The 27,945-nt window shown below is 39.8% G+C and overlaps 2 protein-coding genes across 5 annotated transcripts; one reads left to right on the forward strand and one right to left on the reverse strand.

The window, feature by feature from the left end:
* Positions 1–1,236: 1,236 nt before the first annotated feature.
* Positions 1,237–17,183, reverse strand: rc3h1b (ring finger and CCCH-type domains 1b). Of its 2 annotated transcripts, none has more exons than XM_086172315.1 (20): positions 16,897–17,183; positions 15,326–15,730; positions 13,558–13,678; positions 12,357–12,596; positions 12,060–12,235; positions 11,712–11,912; positions 11,221–11,353; positions 10,853–10,971; positions 10,522–10,634; positions 9,454–9,696; positions 8,581–8,795; positions 8,077–8,486; positions 7,821–7,979; positions 7,496–7,651; positions 6,966–7,182; positions 6,287–6,374; positions 6,091–6,187; positions 5,647–5,865; positions 5,242–5,345; positions 1,237–5,137 (listed from the first exon to the last, which is right to left on the reverse strand). In XM_086172315.1, the coding sequence occupies exons 2-20, from the start codon at positions 15,554–15,556 to the stop codon at positions 4,981–4,983; spliced, it is 3,399 nt and encodes a 1,132-aa protein (XP_086028441.1). In that variant the 5' UTR covers positions 15,557–15,730; positions 16,897–17,183; the 3' UTR covers positions 1,237–4,980. The 2 variants fall into 2 exon arrangements, with proteins under 2 accessions (XP_086028441.1, XP_086028440.1); XM_086172314.1 differs by having other exon boundaries at positions 8,581–8,825.
* Positions 16,139–27,570, forward strand: LOC147218810 (uncharacterized). 3 transcript variants are annotated; one of them, XM_086172311.1, is made up of 11 exons: positions 16,139–16,231; positions 17,818–17,982; positions 18,667–19,829; positions 21,268–21,337; positions 22,588–22,740; positions 23,149–24,329; positions 25,036–25,183; positions 25,500–25,719; positions 26,391–26,503; positions 26,639–26,829; positions 27,002–27,570. In XM_086172311.1, exons 1-11 carry the CDS (start codon positions 16,170–16,172, stop codon positions 27,193–27,195), a joined length of 3,660 nt encoding a protein of 1,219 aa, XP_086028437.1. In that variant the 5' UTR covers positions 16,139–16,169; the 3' UTR covers positions 27,196–27,570. The 3 variants fall into 3 exon arrangements, with proteins under 3 accessions (XP_086028437.1, XP_086028439.1, XP_086028438.1); XM_086172313.1 differs by lacking the exon at positions 16,139–16,231 and adding an exon at positions 18,506–18,584 and having other exon boundaries at positions 17,466–18,029; XM_086172312.1 differs by lacking the exon at positions 16,139–16,231 and having other exon boundaries at positions 17,466–18,029.
* The last annotated feature ends 375 nt before the right edge of the window (positions 27,571–27,945 follow it).

The following is a 27,945-nucleotide window of genomic DNA, read 5'->3' on the forward strand; positions in this document are numbered from 1 at the left end:
CAAGAAGATGATTGCATCCTACACACTCATGTGCTGCCTGTACGCAAACTGCAAAGGGTCCAGGGAAGCAGATAGCTGGTCTTTCAGGCGCTGGAGTACAAGCCTTTCGAACGACTTCATGACATGTGACATTTAGTCCCACCGGCCTGTAGTCATTGACAGCACTTGGACGTCCTTTTCCTTGGTACCGGGAAAGATGAACCTCTCTCTGAGGCTACCTCAGAGAGAGGTTCATCTTTCCCGGTTGGGGAGGTGCTGGGAGACTCCACCAAGCTGCCCAGAACAGCCTTGAGGACACCGGAGCTGACGTTGTCCAGCCCACTGGCTTTGCTCTCCCCAACCTGAAGAACTCCCTCTGCACCTGGCTGGAGGTGAGGGTGAGGCCATGGTTGGGGAGAAGCGGCTGTGGGTGGTCGGAGGAAACTGTTGAAGGGAACTTCTGATGGCCGGGGGAAAGTGGGGGTAGTGGTTGTATATTTATCAATGTTCCATGGGTGTTATAGGGGGTTGGGGGGGCTGTCTGTGGCAACTTTCGGTGGGCAGGTAGTGGTTGCATTAGGATCTGAGAAGATTTGAGGATTTGCGGGTTGACACATTACATCATATAACAACAATTGGTGTCTTTAAAGTGCCAAAAATGAGCGGAAGAGTTTACATTTTGCAAATGTAGAAACCATCGACACAAGTTTTGACAAGTTATCAGATTTAAATACAATGGATCCAAATACATACTCGCACAGAGCCTTTGTTAAATCTGTAAGGGAATTAAAGTTTATTAATCATTTTAATGTGGGCACAAGGACTGGGCACAAAACCATGCCATCAGGGACTCTTAAGTCAGGGAGCGATTCCTTCCCTGAGAATCCAGGTCATAGCACCAAATTGTAGAATTTTGGTGCTTTTAGTTGAGGTTTCACCTCTAGTTTGTGTACTTTGTGCCGTAAATCTAAACTCACTAAATAACTTCTCCCAGGGCATATTAAAAGCAAGCAGAATTTATTGGTTACAAAAAGAACTTAACAAACAGCTGAGTTAAAATGCAGCTGGTTCCTCTGCAACAACTGAACCTCTCTGGGCTCATCAGTAGCTTGCCAGAGAGCAGGCCACATTGTTTCTCAATGAATGACAGTTGGAGCAGTTATTAACAGTAAAGAGAAAAATAACATTATTATTACACACCATGAAAAAGTTAATAATTGCTTTTTTAAATTAAAATGACAACACAAACACTCTGAGTTAGCAATATCATTTAATCTTTCCCCCTCAGCTTGGAATCACTGTAGTACATAAGTTACACTTTATTTTCTCAATTTCACAGGTTCATTTTTTTCCTCTCTCTTCAAACTTCCAGTTTGACCTCCCTCTCATATCAAACAAACAAACAAAAAAAGCAGATTGTATTATACAAAAATGCAAACCAATTTTCACACAGTGAATTCTCTTACAAAGTCATAAAATGGCGTAATAATGGCTACATCCACATTGGAGGAAGATAATTCTAGACATTCCTTAATGGAGTATAATATACATATAAAATTTTTTTTTTCTTGCTGAAATCAAACCTGTACCTTAATTTAAGAGATATTTTACAAGGGAGTAATCATATAAAAAGCCATTTGCGAATTTCCCCACAAAGTCAGGGAATAAAATGTGAGCCTCAAACAGCAGTAACAGATTTTTCAGTGGTCACGTGTGGGAGTGGAGGGGTTAACTGGTTATGTAAATAAGGGGTAGGGAGCAGTTCCACTCAGAAACAAAAGCACACAAGATTTAAATGAACAACTTTGCTATTACTATATAGTAAACCCCCAAATTGTCAAATATTTGTCAGTTTTTCTAAACTAAAGGTGTATCCAGCCCAACTAGACCTTCAGGGTCAGCCATAATCTGCATTCAGATTAGTTTTGGTTGACTTGAACTTTAACAGAAGTGGGGAAACAACAAGACACCATTAGATGATGCCAATTTGTAACTCAACCAAATTCCCTCATAAGATTGAGCAGGTATGTATTCCGCTTGAAAAAGTAAGAGTAAAATGTGTTTGTTGGCTAATGAATAGTTGTCATTAAAAGAAAAAAAAAAAAAAAGCGTGAATGGCACTCGGATCCTCTTATAGCTGCTGACTACACATCAGATCAAGAGGGTATCCCTGACTGTGACTGGCTGGCAGGTCATTGAACAACTGAAGAAATGAATCAAAAGAAAAAAGAAAGAATCTTAATGTTGCTAGGTCATCGTTCCCTTAAACATAAAGGAAATAAAATGCTTTTTTTTTGCTTTATATCTTGGGAAATTTGCAAAATGATAATGTTGCTGTTTTACATGAGTTTAAAAAAGGGGTGAAAATTTAAAGAGAAGGACTGTAAATCGTGCCAATTAAGTGTTAATGTGTGATCACTTCATGCTCCTTAAGCAGATAATGTAAAGGAGTATTGCAAGAGGATCTAAGGCCAACCTTGGAGTAGACTTCCTGAATATTACCTTGGGAATAACGAAATTCCCAACACTTTTCTAATACCTTAACATTATTATTGAGTACAGCACAGTATGAGGGGGAAAAAAACAAAACAAAACAAAACAAAAAAAAACAACTTAGGGTACATTTTCTACAATACAATCTAGCACACACAAAACTCCATTAAGTCTCCATAATTTTTCCAAAGTTACAGAATTTTGTCTTCTTCGGAAGCATAGTCTATAAAGAACATCTTTGTTTGAACACAAAAGATTAAGTGAACACACATCAATGCACACAGAAGTCCTTCGTCTGGTAAAGGATAAAGTCTGTGTTGGCAACCAGTGGACAGAAAAACGAATCAAACAACAATAATAATAATTAAAAAAACATTTTGCTGATTCTAAGTAGAGATCATTTAATATAAATGCTGAGCGAGTAGAATAAGAGGTGGCACATTAATAGTGCTTTAGTATATTAATGTATGTATACATACTCATATGTATAAGTGAGCCGTGTACCTAAACAATAAATGTAGCGAGGAGCAGCCAAAGGCTTGAAATGTGATAAGGTGGGGGTATAACGGTGCCAACATCACAGGAGGCGATGCCCATCCAATAATCCAGATGAGGATGTCAGAACAAAAAATTGGCATCTATATTTAATTAACTCATTAGTGATCAGGGATTTGTCAAACTCACTTTCTCAATACCCCTCGTCTTAAAAACGGAGGCTCAATGTAAAAATGACAAGACCCAAAATATCTCCTCTTTCCTTCAACCATTCAAGCACAAGAACTCACTTGCTGTCAGCAGAACTGTGAAACTATGACCAATCATGGTAATTGTTTACGAAGGCAAAGAGCTCCATGTTGGGAATCAGAAAGTAAACATTTAACATGATGGAAAACAATAACAGTAGTGGTAATGGTGGTGATGGTGACCGCAAAACACGACTGGAAAAGTAGAATATAAAATCTGTGTCCTAAAATAAAATGTAATTATCAACCCTCAAGAGTCTATCAGTGGATGATTTAATTCCTTGTCAATATCGGACTTTTAACCTCAGCCATATGCATGATTTCACATTTTGAGCAGCTAAATATGCTACATGATTCATCTGCTCGAAACTGTAAAAGGGAGAACAAAAGGAAAAAAAAAAGTTTCTTAGAGGTCGACCATTTCGTGACAGAGAAGACAATTAGCTCTATTAAGTCTTCAATTGGTAAGCTTCACCCCCACAAAAACCGTAACTACGAAAAGCATGGAAGAAAAATGAAACAAAAACAATCGAGAAAAAAAAAAAGGAAAAAGAACAACAAAACAAACAAACAAACAAAAAAAGAGACAAGGGAAGGCAACTTCATAGAAGTTAGATGAACAAATGACGAGATAATCCCAATGGGGAGGTTTTTTGTGTGGCCAGATGAGAAGCTCTGACAAGGGAAATGCTCCAATTACCAACATTTTAAAGTCAGTTTTATACAGATTCACCTGTCTCCCACCAATGAAAAATATCAATGCTTCGTCAACTTGGCATTTACCCTAAAGACTCAAGTTTATCTGAGGGCAGTGAAAAGCTTCACAACATGATTGCCTAAGATGTATCCCTAAGAAGGGAAAAAAAAAATATCAGGCATGGAAAGCGCATTAGGACACAAAAACAAACAGGAGATGCACATATTGTATTCCCTTATCAAAAACACTAGACGCAATCTTTAGAACAGAATGCTTCAGTTAACATATCCTGCTTTTGTGTGTGACCTCACAAAAAAACACTAATAAAGTCGTGCTAGTCATGGCAGGCAACAATGTGAATGCAATGCATATGTGACCTCCAGAACAAATATCCCATTTATTTCTCAATCTCGGGTGATTACTGATGGAGTATTTGACTGCGTTTCCCTTTTCAGACCACCTGGATCTGGACAACCACTTTTTTTAAAATTACGATTTTAGGGGTGAGTACCAAATAATACACTGCCATTCCCTCCAACATGACAGAAGAGATTAAGCACAGTTTACATGGGATGGGGTAGGAGATAATCTGCATCTCTATAACCGTTTACTGGCATGTTATGCTACAATAACAAAAACTAAGTCCTGAGTGGTGAAGGCTAATCAAAAACTTCACACATTTTTTTTTGCTCATGATGTAATGGTCCTACGCGGTTATTAAAATAAACACTGCTGTCAACATCACCACCATTTTCTCGTCCTGATACGTATTGTGAGCCTTGTTTATTTCTAATCCCAGTACAAGAGAGAGAAGAAGAAAAATAATAATAAAAACACACGAGAAATGTTATATTCCCTGGTTTCCAGGCAAGGAAAGTCATTTAAAAAAAGCTCATTCACAGAACAAAAAGAAAGAAAATTCATATCACGGCAGATACTGCTCATCTTCTAAATAGAATGGTTGTGTGTATGCCTGTGCATGCTTTTTGATTGAGCATCTTGAGTCTGTGTGTGTGTGTGTATGTGTGTGTGTGTGTGTGTGTGCGTGTGTATGTAAATTTGAACTGCCTAAGAGCAGGAATGAACCACACCATTTTTTTGAATTTCTGAGCCAGTGGCAACTGGCTCAGAACAAAGGCTCAACGCAGAGGTCTTATTTGTCAGTGACAACATGGATCCTCCCACTGCACTTTCTTGAAGGCTGCTGGACCCATTGGACACCTCACTGGTTTAATAAAGAAGGGAAACCAAATGAGAACATGGAAATCTTGGGGACTGCACACATTCTTGGAAAAGTGAAGTGTTGTATTTAAGTACGCTCATACTCACCAAAGAGCCAGGGAGATTTCTTCCAGTTGAGTCTTATGTTCTGGTTGTCCATTTTCTGTAGGTTTCATTTTATACTGCTGCACATCATGGGCAACCTGGTTTTCCTGGTTTGAGAAAACGTCGAATACTAAATTATTGAAAGTACACCTAGATCCAGTTTGAGTTTATGACAACAGCCAATGCCTCTGGGTCTAAATAACCACAAGTGCTACAAAATGCCAAAATAACCATCAAAAAGAGATGCTCAAATGATTTGTTTATTTTTTTTCTTTGTTTCTTTCTATGAGATTTTTGAGGGTTTATTGGACCTGACCCAAAATAAAAAAACCTGTAATACCTTGTAGATTTTCTCCAATTCTAAACAAAATACAGAGTGCACATAAATAGCCATCCCCATCTCCTCACCATTGCCATTTCACGGGTCCTTTTCCCTATTTCTCTCTCCACTTGGTGGAGCTCCAGGCTTAACTGTTCACTAGATACAGTTGTTGCACTTGCTCCTCCTGCTGGCCACTTGGACTGTTGCTGTTGCTGGGCCGCTCCTGCTTGGCTCTGGCCAGACTGTGCAGACTGGCCTGCCAAAGCATTGGTCTCCCTCTGCATCAGTAACGAGTTACTGGCAGCCTGCAGTGTAGAAACAGGAAGCAAATATGAGATCAATGATGCATTTGGAAGCATCTGGCAATAAAACTAAACTGCTGATTGCTTTTGATTATGAAATTATCAGAATCAAATGTCTTAAATATGTATGGATAGATTTAGACCCCTACATAATTGATACATATAAAAAGATGTTTCTTAAGTCTTTCAAAACCCTTATAATTTCTTAGAAACAAAGAGTGTTCATACATCCATGCTGTGCAACTGGGTCTGTTGGGTGATCTGCTGATTGACTTGCTGCAGCTCAATCTTTAACTGTTCTCTGTCTGGGGCTGCCATAGATTGGCTGTGAGGAGAAAAGACAGACAGATGGGTTTTCATTAAACATTTGCATTGCTCGTTGTCCTGAACTTGTTTTTAATAGATAAACTGAAAAAGGCCTTACCGCTCATTGAAGTGTCCCTGAGAGGATGCAGGCTGGTGGGAAGGGTATGAAGCTCCACCCCATCCTGCGTGACTTCCATATGTGTATTCTGCAATGCAAAGGGTAGTAAAATAATGTCAAACAGTCTTCTATGAAAAACGGCAGTGATAAATTATCTACATTTAGTAATTAATATCAACTATAGTACAGGAATATATTTGAATTTGGGTAAGACAAAATGAGTTCAATGTGACCCTATAACTTAATTAACATTCATTTAACATTTTGGCATCTCGGTAATACAAATTTATAATGAACTGCATATAACTATATTCAAGATGGTTGTCTTTAAAATGTGAAAAAAATTAAAAAAAAATAACTGCTACAAAAATTCAAGTACTCAGAAGACAAAGTGAGGTGTGATGCAGTAAGATCACAGTGAGACAAATTTTTGTATATAAATTACAACACATTTTGCTTTTATCTGTTGCTACATCATTTTTAACCAGAAAACATAGCTAATTTCATTGCTAGTCTTTTTTACTGAGGAGTGCTAATGGGTTAATTTTGCATTTGTATGACTTGAAAGCTCTGAGAACATGAATGATTTAACTACTGAATTGCCCAAGAACTATGAAATTTCAAGAGATTTTTGTTTGCATTTGCATCAGATAATGCAGTGTAATCCATTATTACTCGCCTGGCATGGTCATGTGTTTGGAGTTAGGGTTCTGGGGAGCAGATGCCATGGCTTGCACTGGTACAGTTGTCTGATAGCCTGTTTTTGAGGTGCGAGAGATTGCACCAAAGCGTGATACAGTGGGCTGGGGTCCAAAAGGGATAAAATCATCCTTGACTTCAGCACCTCGCCGAGGGGCCTCCAGTGACGGTTCCCTCAGAACCTTTGCTTCCACATTCTGACAAAGACAGAAATATAAGTGAAGGAATATAGAACAATGTAAGGAATGCTAAGCTGTCATTTTACACATTTTACATTTTGACATGATATGCGCAATTTATTAATAAAACATCATATAACAGCACAAAAGAAGTTGATGTAAATACTTTTTGCACAATTACAGCAAACCAGGAATTTTATCTTTGTTTATCAATTGAACATACATCTTATCTTTAATGCATGATTTTTTGCTAGCCTAAAGACTGTGTTGTAATTGTAAACATGACTACGGACAGGGTTTTGAACACTTACTGAGCTCTATCTGAACCTACCATCATCTCCATTGTATCCGGAACCATAACATCTTTGGGTTTGGCATCCTTGGTGCCAATATAGGATCCAATGGTTTCACAAGACCAGGGAGAATATTGCCCAGCATAGTCAGGTTCTCTGCATTTACCAGTGGTTTTGGAGCTCTCATCGCCATACTGCAGATACATAACACAGAGGCTAATGCTTACATGCACAGAGACACAACCAGGCAAAAAAGGAGTAGTTGTATCCTGGAATAATTGGGTAAAATTGAGTAAAAGTTCAAGGTATGATGCCTGTTTATTAGAAGTGACTTCATATTTTACTGAATTTTTGAGTGCCCACCTCAGGAGGGTAATCACTGGGGAAGGGATGAGAAAGTGTTGGGGAGGCTGCAAAAGGTGGAGGGGAGATTACTTTTCTTTCCTCCAGCTGGGATAGCAACTCTTGTCGACGTCGATGCAAATAGTCCAGGCTGGCCTGGGAACCACTATATGACTGGCCCTGAAACACACATTCAAATACAAAGTGCTCCAACAATTTCTGAAGTTTATGGTATGTGATTGACAAGACCAACACTGTGGAAAAAAAATAAACTCACTCTGACATAAGCCCTCATGTGTTGAGGTTGGGCACTGGCTGGATAGTAGCCATCTGGTGGATATCTATCCCGGGTACTTGCCTCCGGGTGGTAAATTGAGTTAGCCTGTCCAGCTGATGGTGGAGGGACATCCAGAGGTGCTGGACTCATTCGGATGAATCCATCCCTCTGAGATGGGCAAGGCTGTGGAGGAGGTGGTGGGCCAGAGTAGGTCCCATGGCGACCTCTGTCAAAGTGAGATGGGTGAGGATAGGAAAAGGGCGGACCAGAGTGGGGGGCCTGGTAGGTACGTTCTGGTGGAGCATATCCAGGGTATGGGTCATGGTAGGCGTGTCCAGACTCCCCTGGGGGTGGAGGGTTACGAATGTAGTCCCGAGAAACATACTGTGGTGGTTGTTGGTAGGGGTAACCTAACACAACAAGTAAGAAATAATAAAACCATTAATATTACAATCATGAGGAATCATTTTGAGCAAAAAATGAAAAGCAGCTATGAAATCTTACTTGGGGGATATTGTGAGGGTTCATACTGAGAAGCAGAGGGTGGTGGGCGAGTCTCAGAGTAGAACATCTCAGGGAGCTGAGGTTGTGGGTAAACAGGTGAACCTCTGGCTACCACTGGCATCTGCTTCACCCCAGAAAGGTGGTCTCCTGGCATCCTTGGATGAGTAATCGTATGAGGTGGCAGAGGCATACCAGGTTTGGGCACAGAGTCCAAGCTATAAGAATTGATGTAAGATGAAAGAAAACTGAAACAAAATAATAGTACACAATTACTAAAACAATAAAATGTGAGCCATATCAGTCTTCAGGTTTCAATTAAAACAATACCCTGTGCCTAAGCATAAGCTAATCATTTTACAAAATGTAGAATATAAAAAATCTTGAACATTAACCAACTGACAGAATTTCCAAAAATGGCTTGCATCTAAAGTATAAACAAAACCTACCCATTAACAGCTGCAGGCAACAATTAAGTCTACTTGATTTTGTTCCATTTGACTTGACCATTCAATATGCTAAAAATAAAGCCTTTTTATCAATGATCACTAATCTTTTATGCTAATGTCTTTTAGTTTCTCTTTCTCTGAAACATTACCTATCGGGCTTGCGTTTGTAGTCGGTTAAAAAACTGCTGCCTCTCACACAAGGAATTCACAAGGCTGGATCTGAATGATTCCAATACTAAGAAAGGGTAGGAGCCAGTTGAACTTATTCTTGATTTTCCAATCCTTCTCATCTTTAATTTGGTGCCGTTCAAGATCATGAAAAAATAAACATTTGAGAAACCTTCTTTTGAGAGGCTTCTTGAGTTCAACTGCAGAAGCTTGACCTTGTCGGAGAACCTCCACAGACAACAAATAATACAATACTCACTGATCAGGTGGTGATCCTGGGGCACTTGGACTTCCTCCATCCAACTTGACAGATTTCCGCAACAGTTCATATGGGACTGCGTCTGTACCACGGGCAATGAGCTGAGGCAAAGACGGTGCACCACTCCCATTGGTGAGGGGCGAAGGCTTCCTGGTCACTCCTACATCAGGAAGGCCCTCATCTGACATTAGCCCTCCTGAGCCAGGAAGGCGAGCAGCAAGACGCTTATTCATCTTGCGATACCTGACAAAAAAAACAACAACAGTTATTTTATTGGATGAAAATTTATGTTCATCAGGGTTTCTGCAGGTATTAGCCAATCTAATTTAATTCCCTTTTTAATGTCACTAACAAACTGAATGCCCATGCCCATGTCCAACTGCAAATATGATTATTTATAAGAACAGCAATCTTTACATCTTGAATAAATTTGGCACAGAAACAGATATGTGCATAAGACCTTACTTAAGAACCACATGGATTTAACTTTGTGTGATTATTAAAGCATATCTTAGTTTATTTCCTTTTTGCTCCAACTCTGGTGTAATTTCTTGCACTGTCAAAACACTCACTGTAAGCAATAGCGAATTAAGGAGTTCTGCTTGTCAATCATCACATTATTCAAATCCAAATTATTGAATGTTTATATATCTTATATATACTTATCCTAATACATATACATGAATTTGTATATGTATTAGTACACAATACATATACATAAAATACAATACATGCAAAAAAAAAGCTTTTTTTCCCCATTGAGTGAATTCAAGTTTTTAATGCCTCCAGAGATGGAATTTATTACTTTTAAATTCTATTACAGACCTTTATTTTGGCAAAATCTATTTAATGACTTTTAATGCTTTGTAAGGACCTGCAGAAACCCTACATAGTGCTTAATATTGAATGATGAATGATGTATTAGCCACCAATATCAGATAACACACACAATACTTTTTCCCATTACATGTCATACTGAAGTTATAACAATGAAGCACAGCATTTTCAAGATGCAGAGTTAATGGAAAACACGATAAATAAATCGTTCAAGCTTAATTTGGCACTCACTTCTCCAATTCTTCCTGAGAATGAGCAAAGGTACAGCTTGCTCCACGTGGACAGCCACCCTTCTGCTTCATGTCCCGACACATGTAGGTCTTGTACTTGCTGTGCTGAGGGGGCTGATGAGATACAATTGATAATTGAAATGAGATACACTTTACTTCGGTCAGTCATATATAATCCAAATTGAAGACTGTTTATACGCAACAAGTCTCTGGAATTCAAATAGGAAATGGATATAGTAGCAGTTCTTTTGCACAAATAGGGGTAAGCATTTATTTAAAAACAGAGCAATATGTGGCTACCTTTCTAATGAATCTTTCAAATATGAACTAACCTGCTGAGGGTCCGCTCCTTTTTTGCTGTGGTTCTGGATGAAGTCTACCAAGCCATGTACCACTGTCTTCACTGCCACCAACCCCTTCTCTAGCTGTTCCCATGTGGGAGGGGGAGCATCTGAGAAAACAAGTAACTTCTGAATAAACTTTATTCTTTATGGTGAAATTTTTGTTTGCTGAACTTTGTGTACTATCAAAAAAAAAAAAAGTCCTGGTAAGTCTCTCGTTTGGCTAATTATTTGCGTAACGTTACAAAAAAAAAAAATTGCGAGTATGAAGACAGGAAGAAGCATTAAAAAAAAAACAGGATCTTCTATAACACTATGTACTTGATTCATTCCTTCTCATACTGTTTTTTGTTGCTTACCAGGACTGGGATCAATGTTCGCCAGAAGTTCCAGGTGAGGCCTCAGCCTATTAAGGTTAGCTGGGTCTCCAGTCCTCTGCAGTGCAATTGTTAGCTCTTGGACACTCTGAGCAAAGGATGCAGGGGTCTGCAGCTTAATGAAACAAACAAAATAATGAATTAAGAAAAAAAATAATAATAAAATCAGAAACCAAAGTGACTGCTTTTGAGTATCAGTAGCATGCTGCCCAATTTAACTTCCTTACACTGAGTGCAATATTGAACTGAGTAAAAATCGGTGGGTTATCAAAGCACCTACTAAACAATAGTAAACAAAAAGTGACTTTCAGCTGCTTCCTTTGCAAGCATTTTTAAGTGCCAAATTCCAACCTGAATCTCAATTCATAAGAAACACTGTAAGCCCAACGACAAGGAAACAAATTATGTAAATACACACTTAATTTGCATTGATGTAATTTCAGTGTTACATAAATGTAATTTCTCTCACACACCTTATCTATAATTGACTGCATATGTGACTTGTGAGACTGATCTCCATATAACAGAGAAGACCACTGATCAGGTGCAATGCGCAGACCACCCTCCATGGCAATCTGAACAATCTGAGAGTCGTGCTCACGCCGCAGAGCTTCGTAAGTACGAAACTCCTCTTTCAGCTGCATGAGGGATGAGTCTTCATCACGTTTGGTCACCTAAATAGCAAAAAGGATCATCATTTATTTAGTAATTTTTTTTTTTTTTTGCCTTTAAGCATTTATTCATATAAAAATGTTAGTTGACTTAGTTGAACATAGTACTGGCAGAGAAATTCAAATTCATAACCAGGGAGGGAGCCCTACCTTGAAGCAAGAGGCCCTATACAGAAGCTGAACAACATGGCCTATGCTTGTCTTAGATGCTTGTGGGAAGCGAGGCTCAAGCCTTTGGACAACAAAGAGAACCAAAACCTTCCGTGAAAGAGCAGAGCCATCCTCTAGAGCAAGAAGGACCAATTTCAGAGCTTCCTCTTGCATTGCTAAATGAGGAAAAACAAACAAATGTAATATCTTGAAAGGCAACAATTATAGAGTATACAAACAAAAGAAAAAGTCAATCCTCAGTAGTGGGATGAGTTTGCAGCTTGCAGGGAACTATACCTGGGCCAAGAAACTGACATCCTCGAGCACGGACAGCAGCCCAGAGATTAGAGGAAAGCTGTTGAGGATTCTGGTGCTGCAAGATGAGTTCTGTGACAGTCCGCTCACCCAGAGAGCGGGCAGCTCTCATGGCTCTTACACGTCCCTCTTCCTCCACAAGCTGGCAGTGAACAAGAGTTACCAGTTTCCTCTGCATGGGCCGACTCAGCATGCTTTGAGCCGTACTGCTAAGACCCACACCTGGTGAAAGTTTGGACAGGGTAACAAGATAAATGCCAAATACTAAATTTTACTATCATTGACAACTTCAAGTGTAATAACTTCAGTTGCAAAGTTTTTCAGTAATATCATAAAGAAGCAGATAACCATGACATAATTACATATTTGCGTTGAATAGAAAAATCTGCCATTCTGTCAAGGATAGTATGTACTCTCACTGCCCAGTTAAAGGTTATGTTCAAGTGCTCTCTCTGGGCCTTTCAGCCAGATTACATAAAGCTATCAAGCAGCTCTCAAATGTAGAGTTACTGCCTGGAACAGAAAGAGACTAATACATTTTAGGAAAATCATCAATTAAACAAAAGGAAGAGCATTCCCACCCCCATTTGGTTTCAAACTCTAAATGCTCTTCATCAAGGTGGCAATAACAGCATGTCATATGGAACATCACAAAGTAGTGACGAATCCAGAAGTTATCATCGCGGGCGGGAAGAATGCAGATCTTGCAGCTACATGCCACCATCCAAATTACACAACTAATTTAGTGCTCATATTCCTTAAAATGAAGACACGCTTTTACGGAATTGTGTCATTTGCAGCTGTAACAAAAAGGATAAGTAACAATTAAAATGAAAATGCCCTTGAACAAACAAAGACATGAATTGAGAATTTCTATAATCACTACATTCAGGCCATAATTGATGCTCAATCTACACAGGCAGCCTTGCAAAAGGCTCCTGTGCTGCCTCCTGCGGATCACAATGATTGCAGTCCACACGTTGGTAGACCTATTCAATCAAGAATATTCTTTAACTGAAATCTACCAGGAGCTACTACATGGAACCAACAATATGTTCACAGGATTAGTTTTTAATTCCTACTTTGCTGAAGGAATAACTTATTTGTTGGAGACACAAATGAATTAGTGTTTAATGCAAAACAATCTAAATGTAATAAAAACCTTGCGTTTGTACACCAGTACCTCGGGTGTTGCTGAGGGGTTTGAGGTAGAGGGCCAACTCCTCCACGCACTGCCTGGCCTCCTCATAATGCTGTGACTCCTCTGGACTGGTAATCAAGGCAACAGGCTGAGCCTTAGGAACCTGTTGTAATGATAAACAGTGAAAAAAAACATGTACCCAGAGCAATACTAACAACAACATAAGTAAATCATCAGTTACATACACACCAATATGTATCTTTGAGCAGATTATTTGCAAACTTACAATTATTATGATAGTGATGGTGGTGTTGTGATTTCAGCTATAGTTTTTAGAAATGTTTTGGAGCTCATCAATAAAAGTATTTCAGACTACAAGCAAGAGTTGGGGCTAAAGTACAATATGTAAAAAGATGCAAATGAGTAATCTTGATTGATACATCATGCCCATCATGTAAATAATGATAGTCAATTACAATAAATTTTTATAGTGTCTGTTTTGTCCAAGAAGAGTGCCTGTACGGTTAAACTATCAGTACCAATTGTCCTGTTTTGGGAAAAACCATGAAGTACTGATGGCAAATCCCTTGACTTGGGTTGGCAGTGTAAAAATCTACATTAACAAATAAAAAAATTAACAAACATACAACATGAATTCAAGTCCTTCACAAAAATTATTTAACGATAAATTGTTTCCATCAACATGTACCCGGATAGAATATAAACATTTAAAAACAAAACAAAAAAAACTCCAATTATGATTCCCAGGATTTTGTAGGGCCATAAAATACTAATGTTGTGTTTTGAAGAACAATTCAACAAACTGAGGGTTTTCTGTTGTAGGAAAGCGAAGGACAAAATGTCAATATAGTGTGCCAAAATCTCTTTTAGAAGCATTTCGCAGTTCTATTTGCATACAGTAATTTATTACACAGAATTTTTTTTTTTAATCTTTTACTGTTAACTACTGAGATGTCAGGAAATCAACCTTTATATTGAAAAATCTAATACCATAAATATATCAAGAAAAATCTGTTTTTTAATTTATTAAAAAAACAAAGGACCGAGTTTTAAACATTAATCAGCACACATTTAATAGATCTGTCACTCCAACCACTAAGTCATGGACAAATATGAGAAAGACTCTTAGCTAAGGCCAATACTATAGGCCTTAACTCTGAGGCACAAAATGGATTCAATTCAGCTACAATGCTACTAATATAATGTATTTTGTTTCTAGATTTTTACTGTCATATGTGGGGTAAGAATACTGTGATTCAGACAATGCGATGAAATTCTTAGTCTATACACTCCTTTAAATCAAAGGAATGGCAATAGAGACAATAACTGACAGTAACGCTAGGCAATACAACACACAAAAGTATGGGAAACAGCTAATAGAGACATACTGAAAAAAATATCTACATAGAATATGAACAAACAAGGAGGAAAATACATTTGCTGTACTTCTCCCTGCTGGTCAAAAATTGCCTTTGAAATACAAAGCGTAATTTGCATTGAACGTAATCACACAGCTTTTAACAACATAACTGCTCACGGATAAGTGGCACTTGAAAGGAATCCAAAGACTGGAAACATCTTAATATCAAAAAGCCCCATGCAAACAATTACAAAAATAATCAAAAACTAATTCTGTCACAACAGGTAAATTACATTCAACACATCAATTCACAATTATTGTGGACTACATGCTTTCAATCACAAAGGACCTGCGTAAAAAAAAATCAACATTTCTGAACTAAATAAAAAAAAAAAAAACTTTAAACAGTTAAATTGGTACAATTCTTACCTGACCTCCTACCAATTGCAACAGCGCTGTGTTGACAGGTAGCTGTTCGATGTCTGTGCTTATGGCTGTCTGGTCAAAAGGACAGGCCTTACGGTGCAACTTGTTCAGGCACATCTTGCAGACAGTATGTCCACAGCCCAAACTGATGGGCCGACGGACAGTCTCCTCAAACGTCTGTGTGCAGATTGGGCACAGCAGGAACTCCGTCCATTGTGGTGCTTGAACTGGCATGTTTATATGTTCATGAGACGAGTGAGTACAAATGTATATAAGCTATAACACAGGAAAAATATAATAATGATATATGGAAGATTCCACTGGAATCAAGATTTTTTTCTTCCGAACTCAATTGTTCTTATATGTCCTCACACATTGTGGATTTTGGATCACATCGCATGATGAATACTGTGAGAGAGAAAGAGAAAATTGCACAATCACACACACAAAAGTAAAACGACAACGAGCATTTTTAAAAATATTCTGAGAAAATGCTGCTTTACAAGAGTTTAACTCATAAATTGAATCAATCAAACGTCAGACGATGAGACTTCGAGAAACCGTTGATATATACACCGACTGGGTCACACGGGTGCTGTGTGCAATTTGACCGTGAAGCACATAAAATACCAGGAAATCAGAGGTGACACAGCACATATTTTCAAGACAGAGGAAACAGCCCATCGAGAAGGATCAAAACAACTGCTGTGTGGCCTACTTAACAGCAAGTTACCACTTTGACTATGGACAAAGGGTCCTGAGAGGCTAACAGGCTCTGAACGCTACACCGAAATCGTTGTGAAGCTTCCGATTGCTCATTACGATAAAACATGAACTAAATAAATCGATGTCGTGTTCCTGTCGACATTTTGATCATCAATGTATTCTGGATATTCGGATGTACACCAGGTGAAAACTAAGCTGAAATGCGGGGATACGTTCGCTAGCTAGTAGATGCAGCTAGCATGCTAGGCAATGGGTGGCTATTTTGCTAAGCTGACTTGCGACCAAACGTCGTTTGGTTAAATAAGTTACCGTTGCCCACAGCCAGAGATATGTAACAGGTTAGTCATAACACGATCCTTGCCAAGGTGCTTGTTATGTTTACGAAATAATGGTCAAACTAATACCGCACCGTATTAATACTTAGCAAGCAAATGGTAGTAGACAGGCCACAGTGATAACGAAGAGTGAAGCCATTAAGACTCGAAGATTATGTAACGCTCGTGTACTAAACGACCAATGAACCCAGCTTTGTGCTAATCTACTTCCGTTAAAATACATGTATATAGTTTACAACAGTGTCAATTGAAAGTCCAGATTCCCGCAGGCTAACGTTTTGCTCACAATTCAATGAGGGTCTGCCAAAAGCATTTTGTTGGGTAGAGCACGGAAGGCTAACAAGCTGGCGAACACCCTTATTCCTCCCTCTTGTGGCCGTTAGCTTGTTAGCCAGCTGCCTTTCGCGTCAAGAGCAGCCATAGCTATGCGTCACTACTTTAACTAAAACACAATAAGCAACGTTTCCTATATCTCCATCGGGAAAATACATCATTATTGTAAGCGATACTTACTCATTCCAAGTGATTTGGAAGATTTTCATCGTTCTTTAAGATTATGTTGCGATATTTCCTTGCCATGTCGACTGTGCAGCTTAGCCGCTGCCGAGGTTTTGGGGAGGGTGTCAACTCTAGTCGCTAGCCGGTTCTAGCTAGCTGGACAAGTAGTGTGCGTGTGCGCGCGCGCGTAGCTGCATAAGCGTTATGTGCGTACGTGTGTGTGCGTGTGTGTGCGTGTGCGTGTGTGTGTGTGAGTGAGAGAGAGAGAGAGAGAGAGAGAGAGAGAGAGAGAGAGCGCGAGAGATAACGGCGCCCTCTCCTGACATAGAAGCGTAAGTACACCATGGCACAAAAACAAAACATTTGTCAAAGACTCATCACATCTGGGGATTGTGACAACTGGCAGGCAGAAGCAGTGTCCCAATTAGGCTGACAGTGCATGATTCCACGTGTGTGTGCGTGGATGTGCATGGAAATGATCATGCTAAAACGCAGAGGCAAAGAGGGAGGGAGAGCGAAATAGAGAGGGGGTGGAGAGAGATCGAGGGGGAGGGAGAGAGATGGCATGCATGAATTTGGAGATCGGAGAAGGGATCATCCGCACAACACATAAGATTCAACTACAGAGGTCCTATTTTGTGATGCTATATTAGTCTTCTATTCCACAACAATTTTGTCAAGATCCTCGAAATCAATCCGAATACAGATCAAATCGTGCAAATATTTCTCCACGCTTTAAAGTTAGAGCCATTAAAATATTTTGACGATATTATCATGCTTTTGAATATGCTTACACTGAGGAATACGGTGTGCGATCTGCAGGCTACTTACGCAACAGAGAGCCTCTCGCATCTTGTAGCCAACGTGAGACACGGACGAAATTAAAGCAGGCATTTTTTGTATTCCATTTTTGTCTAATCCCACTGATTTCTGAAGGGATTACTGGACCAATCACGATGGAGGGACCGCTTTGGCTCGACTGATACTGCCTAGACCAGGAGCTGTGAAGACAGCAGCAACACAACACGGGGATCTGGGAAAACACCGAGGAGTCCTTCCACTCATACGGAAAAGTTGCTCCATCTTTTCGCCTGTGTTGAGGTTCGACCTGAGGATGCAGTATTTACGGTTTTGAAGAAGGTTTTTTGGTATGAACGGCAACTTAGGTGTCATCGAATATGTCCTCATTTATGTCATTTTTGTAGTCGAACTTTCTCATCATGAAGGTAGTGATGTAAAAGCATATATCAAACTGCCATCCTTTTCTTTCTCTCTGTGTGTGTACGTAGGGGTACGTTTGTGTTATTGTGTATTCTATTATAGTGCCTTTTTCCTTTGGGAAGCGTTTCTTACTGCATTTTTTATTGGCTCTTTCACTGTGATTCAAACGTTTTCAACATTTTCTTGAATATGTGGTGAAGTAACGACCAATTCTTTTCAGATTTTTTTCATCAAGCAAGTGATTGATATTGTGGGGAAGTTCCTTGTTTGTTTTTTGGTATTTTTGCTGGAGATAATGAACAAAACAAACAAATAGAATAAATTATTGCTTGTTTCAAATAGGGTTCAGTTGCAGATAGCAGTTGCTTATTCTCATTCTAAAGGATTATCCTGTGCACTGCAGAGTAATCAGTGGATAAGGCAACGTGACTGAATCCACATTACATATCTCCTCAGCAGGCAGATCCTACAGGAAGTAGCCGGTAATAGTGCTGCAGAACAGACAGATGTAGAACAGAAAAGTATGAATTTTGTATGAACTTCAATATGTTGTTTTGGTTATAGAATCAGATTGGAATTCCCCTTCCATGACCAGCTAATGGAGGAGGAGAAGTTGGAAGATAATATCAAAGACCACTCCAGCCCCCCTGTGCCGTCTGGACTTCCCATCAATTGGGGACTAATAACTGGACCTGTGCCTGAACCAGTTTTCCCAGGACTTTCTTTGGTGCCCACAGTACCGCCTCCTCTTGAGAGTACATATGTGCACTCACTTCAGACAAAGGTGAAATCACACACACACAGATGGACAAGAGGGCGAGAAAGAGAGAGGGACAGAGGAACTTTGGATACACAGGTGCTGAGCAGCACTACAACTGGGCAGATATCACCCAAAGCCCTTCTCAGTCACAGACCCTTCGGAGAAGTTCAGGTGTGTCTCCCTGCATCGCCCCGACAATCTGGACCTGTGACAAACTCAAATAGTAGTGATGAGGAAAAGGAGGTACAGGTGCAAGTTCAGTTGGAGATCCACAGTCCTCCTGCTGAAGTACAAGGAGAGCTGGCATTGCAGGAGGTGACGGGAAATAGAGAAGAGGATTCAGTGACGAATGATAGTCATATCTGCATCTATTCGGAAGAAGGTACCAGCCCTCAGACCCATCTCTCTGAAAGCCCAAGTAAGGTTGAACAAGCCGCTCCTCCTCCTCCACCAGTATTGTCCTGTTCATCTACACTTTCTCCTGGAACGCCCTCCTCCACATCTCACACAACAACCAGACGCTGGGCTCCTCCCAAAGGCTTCTGGAGAGTAGCTCGCCCAGAGACATTGCTTCTAAATGGTGTCGATCCCTTCACTTTGCCTGTTAAGGGCTGTACTGAGACACAGGTGTTAGATGAGCCACAGAGGAAAACAGATGGAGGAGGTATGAGCGAACCCAAACTGTCTTTGGAGTTTGTCTCTTTGGACAATATGGAAAATACTTCGGACAGGTTCGAACCAAAGGAGATGGATGTGAAGGACCAAAATAAAGGCCTGTGCTCGGACAGCTCAGACAGCAGTTCTCTACAAGGAGACAGATGCTCAGCTGATGAGAAGTTGATGGTGAAGCAAAGAGCTTATGCCAAGTTAAGGGAAAGACAACAGAAATCGAAAAAGGGGAGAGACCTAACTGACACAGAAAGCAGTGCTCATTATGGAGATGCAACTCCGAGAGAGGATTATGAACGTAGGTCTCCTGACAGATTTTGCATCTACAGTGCTCAAAAAAATAAAGGGAACACTAAAATAACGCAACCCGGATATGAATGAATGACATATTCTTATTACTGGTAAATACTTTGTTCTTTACATTGTCGAATGTGCTGACAACAAAACCACACAACAATGGTCAATGGAAAGCAAAATTATTAACCCATGGAGGTCTGGATGTGGAGTCTCACTCAAAATTAAAGCAGAGAAACACACTACAGGCTGATCCAACTTTGATGTAATGTCCTTAAAGCAAGTCAAAATGAATCAGTGCTGTGTCCTAAGTGGACAGTTTGATTTCACAGAAGTGTGATTGACTTGAAGTTAAATTGTGTTTTTTAATTGTTCCCTTTATTTTTTGAGCAGTATATTAAATGACCTAAATAAAAACAATCGCTATGAATATATGATTACTTTATGGTTTTGATAGATAAAATCCAGAGTTGCAGATAACATCTTTACTTCCTTTCTTGTGTGGTTTGATGGTTAGTTTGTTCCAAAGTAGATTGTTGCAAGCTGTTGTAACATCTCTGTCTGACGTAAAATAATCTTAATTTATCAAAGTACATTGTATTATAAAATTGAAAAAACAGGTGGTGTAAAGTGACATAATTTATACATGATGATCAATCAAACTAATCAGTTTTCTTGATCAATATTGGTAAATGTAGTGCTTACATGTACTCTCGTGGTCTATCAAGATAGGTATTTCAGATTAACATCTTTATCATTGTGTTTTTTTTTTTATTACACTTCATCTCGTTTTACATAATTCAACATTGTAGGCATTATTCAACTTGCATACGTAGCACATACTTTAATCTTCAAATGACTTTGGATAGAAATGCAGTATGTAACCTGGTGGTTTCCCAGTGTTGAACAGATGTCAGATGTGCAGATGTGCATGTGGATGTTGCTATTATTAGCAGTCAGAGCTGTGGGGGAAGTGTCCCTGCTTTTGTATGTCCGTTGGTGTGCTGATGAATGTCTGAAAATATGCCAGGTGACATGCGATGGATTTTATAATGTCTTGATTTTATTTTAAATTAGTATTTTAAAGTTGAAATCAGTGTTTCAGTTTCCAGCTTCTTGTGTTTGTATGACTGTTGACTCAGAAAAAGGGAGTGCAACTAACTACTATTTTCTCTGCCGATTTTCTGATAGCGTTTGATAGTTGCTTGTCTACCATAAGAATGTGATGACAGTAAATAAAAAGGGAACATCAAAAAGGAATTAAATTTGTGACATCCGCCAGTTAGCTTAAGGTGGTGGAGGAAGGGGGGGGGGGGGGTCCTGCAAAAGTCACATATTGAAATCAAGGCTGTTTAACACTTTTGAATTTGATCATTTAACTACAATATGCTGCTAGTATATATATTTCTAGATATTCTAAGATCTCTAATTTTCTCTGCCAGTAACAGGTGCCCAGCAGATTTTAACCAACTCAGACTCAGCCATCCTTCAAGAACTCGAACCCTACTTGAGGTGAGCCTTTTGATGCTTCATTTTTGAGTGAGGCAAATATGGGTATATAACTCTTGTGCCCTTTATTATCCTCACATGTAAATTTAAGTTCCCCAGCCCTATAATTTATTTAGTTTGAACGGAAGCAGTATGACTGCTAAATAAGATGTGAAAGTCAAAGAATTACAAACATTATTACAAATGTAATGGGGAATGTTTTTTGCTTTTTTTGTAAGAAGTGAGGCTGTCAGGTTTTTAATATTAAATACAATATCTAGCCACCCACCAGTAACCTACACTTTGCCCAGCGCATACCCATGAGCTCTGAATGCTGTTTGTTTCAGTGACTCCACATCCTCCTTAAAAGTATACAAATAATCTGTTGAAAGTGTCCCTTGATATGAATCTATGAATCTGAATTATTAATCAAAACAGCCGCTTCTATTATTTTGGAGGCTTTATGTATCATGATCTTTTCAAAGTGCAGCAGATGTGTACAGGGTACCAACACAAACTGCCAATTATGTTTGTCAATGTTTGGATAAAACATCACGATGAGAAACTGTAATCTATTAAAACACAACATGTTCTCCTCTTGACACAGGAGAAAATTAATCACACTCAATCCATTACAAGGATAATCCACATGGGTACGAGGCCTGTATCATGCTATCTTTATCACTGGGCCAGAGGATAAAAACAAGTGCAGACGGTAGAAGCACAATGCAGAGCAGCTTAGCTTCTGGGCATAAGGAAAGCTGGATAGATGACGTGTCTCTATGATGATCACCACCAGCGCCACGCCCCAGTGTATGTATGACATTATATAAGACTGCCTAGGACGATGCAGCTTGAGTTGCTCTTTCTCAAATCAGTGTGCTGGGAACAGGATGCCGTGAGAGATCCTGTTACACACGATCAACTATGCAAAGTTAAAGGTGCAATTTAGGAGCGATCTCAGAAGCTAAAGTTGTACAGTTTGTATACCATAATAATAGAGGGCAGAGACAGTTGGAAGAAACCAAGAAATGCTGACACAGGCAATTTGAAAAAAATCACAAAGATTTCTTACATTCCACCACATGCCGATGGTCACAAGGTTTGCTTGGTACCTAAAAGAATGACTCTCTGCACCTGAGATGAGTTTCATTCATCGGTCAACCAATTTGCTGGTGCTCCACAGTGTTTCAAAACAGAATGTATGGCTCAATGCATAGTTCCAATTTTTCTGCCATTGCTTATTTTGCACTTATCTTTCTATGGATATTCAGGTCACTTCTCGTCATCAGTGATGATCTTCCATTAAGCCCAAGACATGAGCAAGCCAAGCGTCTCCTGGAGCGAGCACGACTCAAGGCCCGGTCAAATCACGTCAAAGGGGATCGACCTCTCCGACGTTCTCACTCAGACCAGAGAGCCAACGAGTGAGTTTACCACGTCTACATTTGGTGTGAAGGGCCTTTTTTGTGATGAGGCTACAAACTTTTTCACTTGTGTTCCTGTAAACATGCATAGATATGATTCAGTTGGAGTGGATGACATTTCTCTTGCTCTTTGCATTTTTACTAGATATGCATTTGCGATTTATACTATCTTTGCTTCTGTTTTCAACACAATAAATATCTTTATCTGGAAAATGTATACGAGGAACAGATTTACTGAACAATCATACGTAACAAGCACATTTTCATTTTCAAACATCTTTTTCAGGTTAAGACCTGAAATTTTCTGATATAGTGTGAATGTGAATCTGTTGTGTTGAATAACTTTACACTCAGTTGTACCTTGACTTTTTTTTTTAATTTTCATTTGTTTCATTCCTTTTTTTTCAGGAAGAAATCTGTTGAGCCACACAATCAAGCATCACCACAGACAACTGTCCAAGCCAAAGAGGATGCTACAGCTCATACTGTATCGGGTCCCTTCCTCCTCCCTAACCAAAGAGACACTTCACCAGGGGACAAGGCTGGGAGATCTAGACGTTATGGTTGTTCACCAACACGTGTGCGCTTCGAGGACGAATCAGAGAAAGAAGCAGAATCTCGATATTTAGACAGAGTGCGGCAGCGTGGGAGACCCGCAGGCCCAAAGTCCAAGAGTAAGGACAGCAACACCGATTCCAGCAGCAGTGGCTCAGAGAGGAGTCGAAGCCATAGAAGTGTCTCCGTGCTTCCGTCACAGAAGCAAGATGATTGTGTTGGTGTTAGTGGTGAAACCACAACAGTGATAAGAGAAATAATAGTAATAGTGAAGAAATGTGAGGCATGCGGATCTGTAGCCAGGGAGCCCCAAGCAATATCATCAATGTCAGATCCACAAAGCGCTATCCCACAAAAGAGTGTAATTCCAGAGGACCCTCGGGGGAAATCAGTACCATGCTGGGTGCCTCCTAACAAACCGGAAATAAGCACTCGTCCCAAAGCTCCTCTAACTGTCACTTTTGCAGGAGCTTATGTGTTGGGAGAAAATAAAGAGTGTAGCATGGGATGGAAATCATCAGGGTTTGGGAAACTTAGAAGAAGGAGCAGGAAAGGAGAAAGTCGCCTGGAGTCCGGCCACGGCCCTTATGGCCCATCATGGGCTCAGAGGCGTAACTCGAATCCCAGGAATAGGGTCAATTTAAGCAGAGCGGTTTCCTTCGCTCCTGACAGTCCGATAACACTGGAACCAAGGTTGCTGGAGACATCCGGTGGATTTAAGGAGTCAGCTACCCCAGCATTACCCATAAAGTCGGCTCTTAAGTCAAGCTCAAGAAATCGTTCGAGTGCAGGTCAGTCTACAGTGCAGTTTCACATTACCGCAGGTCAGGGAAATGAAGGTGGGTGTCAGCATTCAGGTCTCTTGGATACTCAAGAGGCCAGAAGGGAAGCACCAGTCTCAGTAAATCAGGGCATCCCAGCAACAAGCAGCCCATTGCCTTGTATCAGGCCCTCTACTCTGAGGTACTCACCAGCTCGCCTCACCGCAGACCTACCTGCTGCTGAAGTTTGGGATCCCTCACCAGATGGAACATGTAAGTGATCACTGTAGAGCATTGTGTAGACTTCAGCTTTTGTGAAAGATTACAAAGGACTACTCTGATCTCTGATTTATACAAGAAAAAGTTGAAACACAGTACTTTGGAAAATTATGTTCGAATAGCGTTCAGCATTATTGATATGTAAGTATAATCGTAATGTTTTGACGAAAAGACAGAAGGCAGAGCTGGAGGTCGCAGAGATGAAGATGCTTAGGTTCTCTTTGGGAGTGACCAGGATGGATAAGATCAGTAATGACTCCATCGGAGGGACAGCACATTTTAGATGTTTTGGAGAGGTGGTCAGATAAGCCAGACAGAGATGGTTGGGTCATGTACAGAGGAGGGATAGTAAATATATTGGTAGGCGGATACTGGAATTGGAACAGCCAGGCAGGAGGTTAAGAGGAAGACCAAAGAGAAGATTTATGGACGTAGTGAGAGAGGATATGAAGGTAGTTGGTGGGAGAGAGGAGGATACAGTGAATGGGGTTAGATGGAGAAGGTTTATTTGCTGTGGCGACCCCTGAAGAGACAAGGCGAAAGGAAAAGAAAGATGTACAATCTTAATGTTGAGTGAAGTAAGGACACTGACACTTGGATAATGTTTGTGGAATGTCCCATGCTTTTACTAGTTTAAATCTAAATGTAACACTTGTAAAAGTATCTCATATTAAGACAGTAAAATGTATTCTGTCGTCAGCGAGTGGAGACGCAGGTCCTGTTTCAGAGTTCCATCCTGCTTTGCGCAGCATGGCTTTGTCTCGGGCTGAGGATCTTAGAGCTGAGCTCTTGAGAGCAGAGCACCTAAAAGCTGAGGCTTCATGGGAGGAGAGTTCTGAAGGCTCCAGGTATGCTAAGATAACAACGTTCAGGTTATAACAATAAACTCTATTCCCCCGCCCCCCACAGATGCTGTGCCTAAAACCATTTTAGCATGCCAGCAGATAGGAGATTAAAACCCTGACCTACAATCCACAGGGTGTTATTGTTAAAAATAGTATGCAAATATCCAGACAACCCTGCCCTCTTGTGGAAATTAAAAAGACTAGCACAATTACCTACAAATTCGTGCATTTCTAAGCAGTGTCAACATGTAGTTTAAAATCACGGCCATTAAAATTGTATGAACGTGTTACAAACATATCTATGATCCATCTTTTTCAGGAAGCTTGATGGACGGCCAAAGCTTTCTCTGCGTCGCTTTTTCTCTTCTATCGGGCTGAACAGTGTTGGCAGACTAGTGAAGGGAGGCCGCTCCAGTAGTATGGAGCAGCTCAGTATCCCCACATCCTCCCGAGCCAGCACTGCTTCACCAAGTCCTACGCGCCGACCCCAGCCGACCATCCGCATTCAGAGGACACCCTCTTTGCAAACTCTGCACACTGTAAGACTATATATCATTCTTGCAATTAGATGTTTCATTTGATATGCCACCGACTTGTTTCTTTTGGTTAATTTCCATGTCATTGACCATGCAGATGAAAGGAGGAATTATATATATATATTTTTTAACTAATGGGTAGCAGTAATTTTCATGTGGTAACTACTGCCCTCCAAGGACTGTCAAACAACAGTAATTCTCAACATAAACTGTTCTTGCTGTCCTTTTGGAAGTGTACTTATTATATTTGAATAATTGTAGTGAACATATTACATTACATTAAAGTCATTTAGCAGACGCTTTTATCCAAAGTGACTTATAAAAATTGCAATTCAATAACCGAAGATCCAAAGTACCAGTAGTCGTTATTCAGAAGTCACCACTCCACCAAATAGCCATCTCAAAACCATATAAATACTTACATTAATTTCTTCCTTTTTTTATTCGTTTTTCTTTGGTTTTTTTTTGGGGGGGGGGGGGGGGGGGGTAAGTGCGATTAGTGGGGTAGTGCTTGGTGAAGAGGTACGTATATAAAAACAAAGAATGTCATCTATTGTGCAGGAGGCACTGTTTTTAGGATTCTGGAATCAAAGAATTGCAAGTTCAAATTCTGATACAGAGAATTTAGCCTGTGTTGGTTACATATTGATGCAATACCACTAATCTGCCACTAGGTGCTGCCACTGGCTCAACTGCGCAAAGCATCCTCTGTGCAGAGTTTAGAGAGAAGGACAGAACGTACGACGATACTGGGAGAAGTGCAGATCCCATATGGCCTTGCGCCAAGGTACGGAAAGTAAAATAGATATTTAGGAAAGGAATCCTACATTTCAAATATTTGTGTGGATGTATTTTGTTCATTTTTTGTGTTCAATCAAACAGAGTATCATTCCTGAATTAATAAAAATATGTGCTGTCACAGCCCCGATAGCCCTCAGTTGGAGCTTCACAGAGCACTAAGTGTCGAGGACATACTTGCCTCGAGAATGGTGCGTCCAGTGAGCAGGGTTGCACAGGTTTTTTCTGACGGGTCCCTTCTGCTGGAGCTCATCAGACCCCCAAAGGGTCCATTTGGTTTTGTCATCTCAAGGGGCAAAGGTCGACCTGACACAGGTACACTTTATCTGATTTGGCAGTTTTATATTATACTGGGGAACTTTAAACATTAACACTTACAGACACGGTGTTACCGATATTTGTTTTATACACAATCTAAAGCCATATAACTTAACAATCTAGTTATTTACCTGACATTAATCTCTTTCTTTTACACTTTCTCCCACAGGTGTTTATGTAGAGAAAGTGGGGGATGGCAGTGGTGAAGGCCCTTTTGTAGGACTCCTGGGAGTAGGTGATGAAATTCTACAGGTAAATGGAGAAGCAGTGGCTGGACTAAGTCTGGATCAGGTGACTCGACTCATGACAAGGGAAAGCGTTGCATCTCTTCGGATAATGCCAGCCAGACGCAGCCAGCGCTGACTTGGAAGACAGGCGTGACGCACAGCCAAGGCATGGATGATAACTGACCATGGACACCTCTGTAAATGGACTTATATATACAAATATATACATATATATACATATATATATGTTGGGATAGTTTAAACTTTTTTTTTTAATGAATAACCACATGATTGATCTTCAGCTAAATAATTTAAAGATCACAGTGTTAAATTCTCATTGATAACTGGAGTAGTGTTGCTGGTAAGTCATTGAAACACAGAGTGACTTTTTATTGAGCATGAGTTTGGGTTTTTGCTGTCAGGTTTTGGTGATTAGGAAAACTTTGATTAAATGCTCACTGCTCAGTTTTTTTCTTGTTCCAAAATGGTAAGAAAATAAAACACAAGAGTATTTTGGTCTTTTGTTTTGACTGTTATAATTATGAAATTCATTTATTTAGTTTTAACTATTTTATTTAACAGTTGTCCTGCACACATTTTCTACTGTTCAGGGAGGGAGATTGTTGTTGCCACATATTTTAAACTAAAGTAAAAAAACAAAAAAAGTGAATGACTTAATTTATAATTTGAAAGATGGATGTCTTACAAATGTTCTCTGCTTAAGGCAGACCCTCACATCACGAGTTATTTGAACATCAGCAAAACAAAAGATCATTTAAGACGATCATGGTGTTCTTCAAAATAACTATTATGTTATGTCAAATGTTTTAATCTTCAAAGTCGCATTGATTAATTAAGTAGTGAATTTTTAATAATGTGCAAAATG

Source organism: Fistularia commersonii, chromosome 25 (assembly GCF_037954325.1).
Source record: "Fistularia commersonii isolate RoL2024-O1a breed Wild chromosome 25, RoL_Fcom_v1.0, whole genome shotgun sequence".
In the NCBI taxonomy this organism is placed as follows: domain Eukaryota; kingdom Metazoa; phylum Chordata; class Actinopteri; order Syngnathiformes; family Fistulariidae; genus Fistularia; species Fistularia commersonii.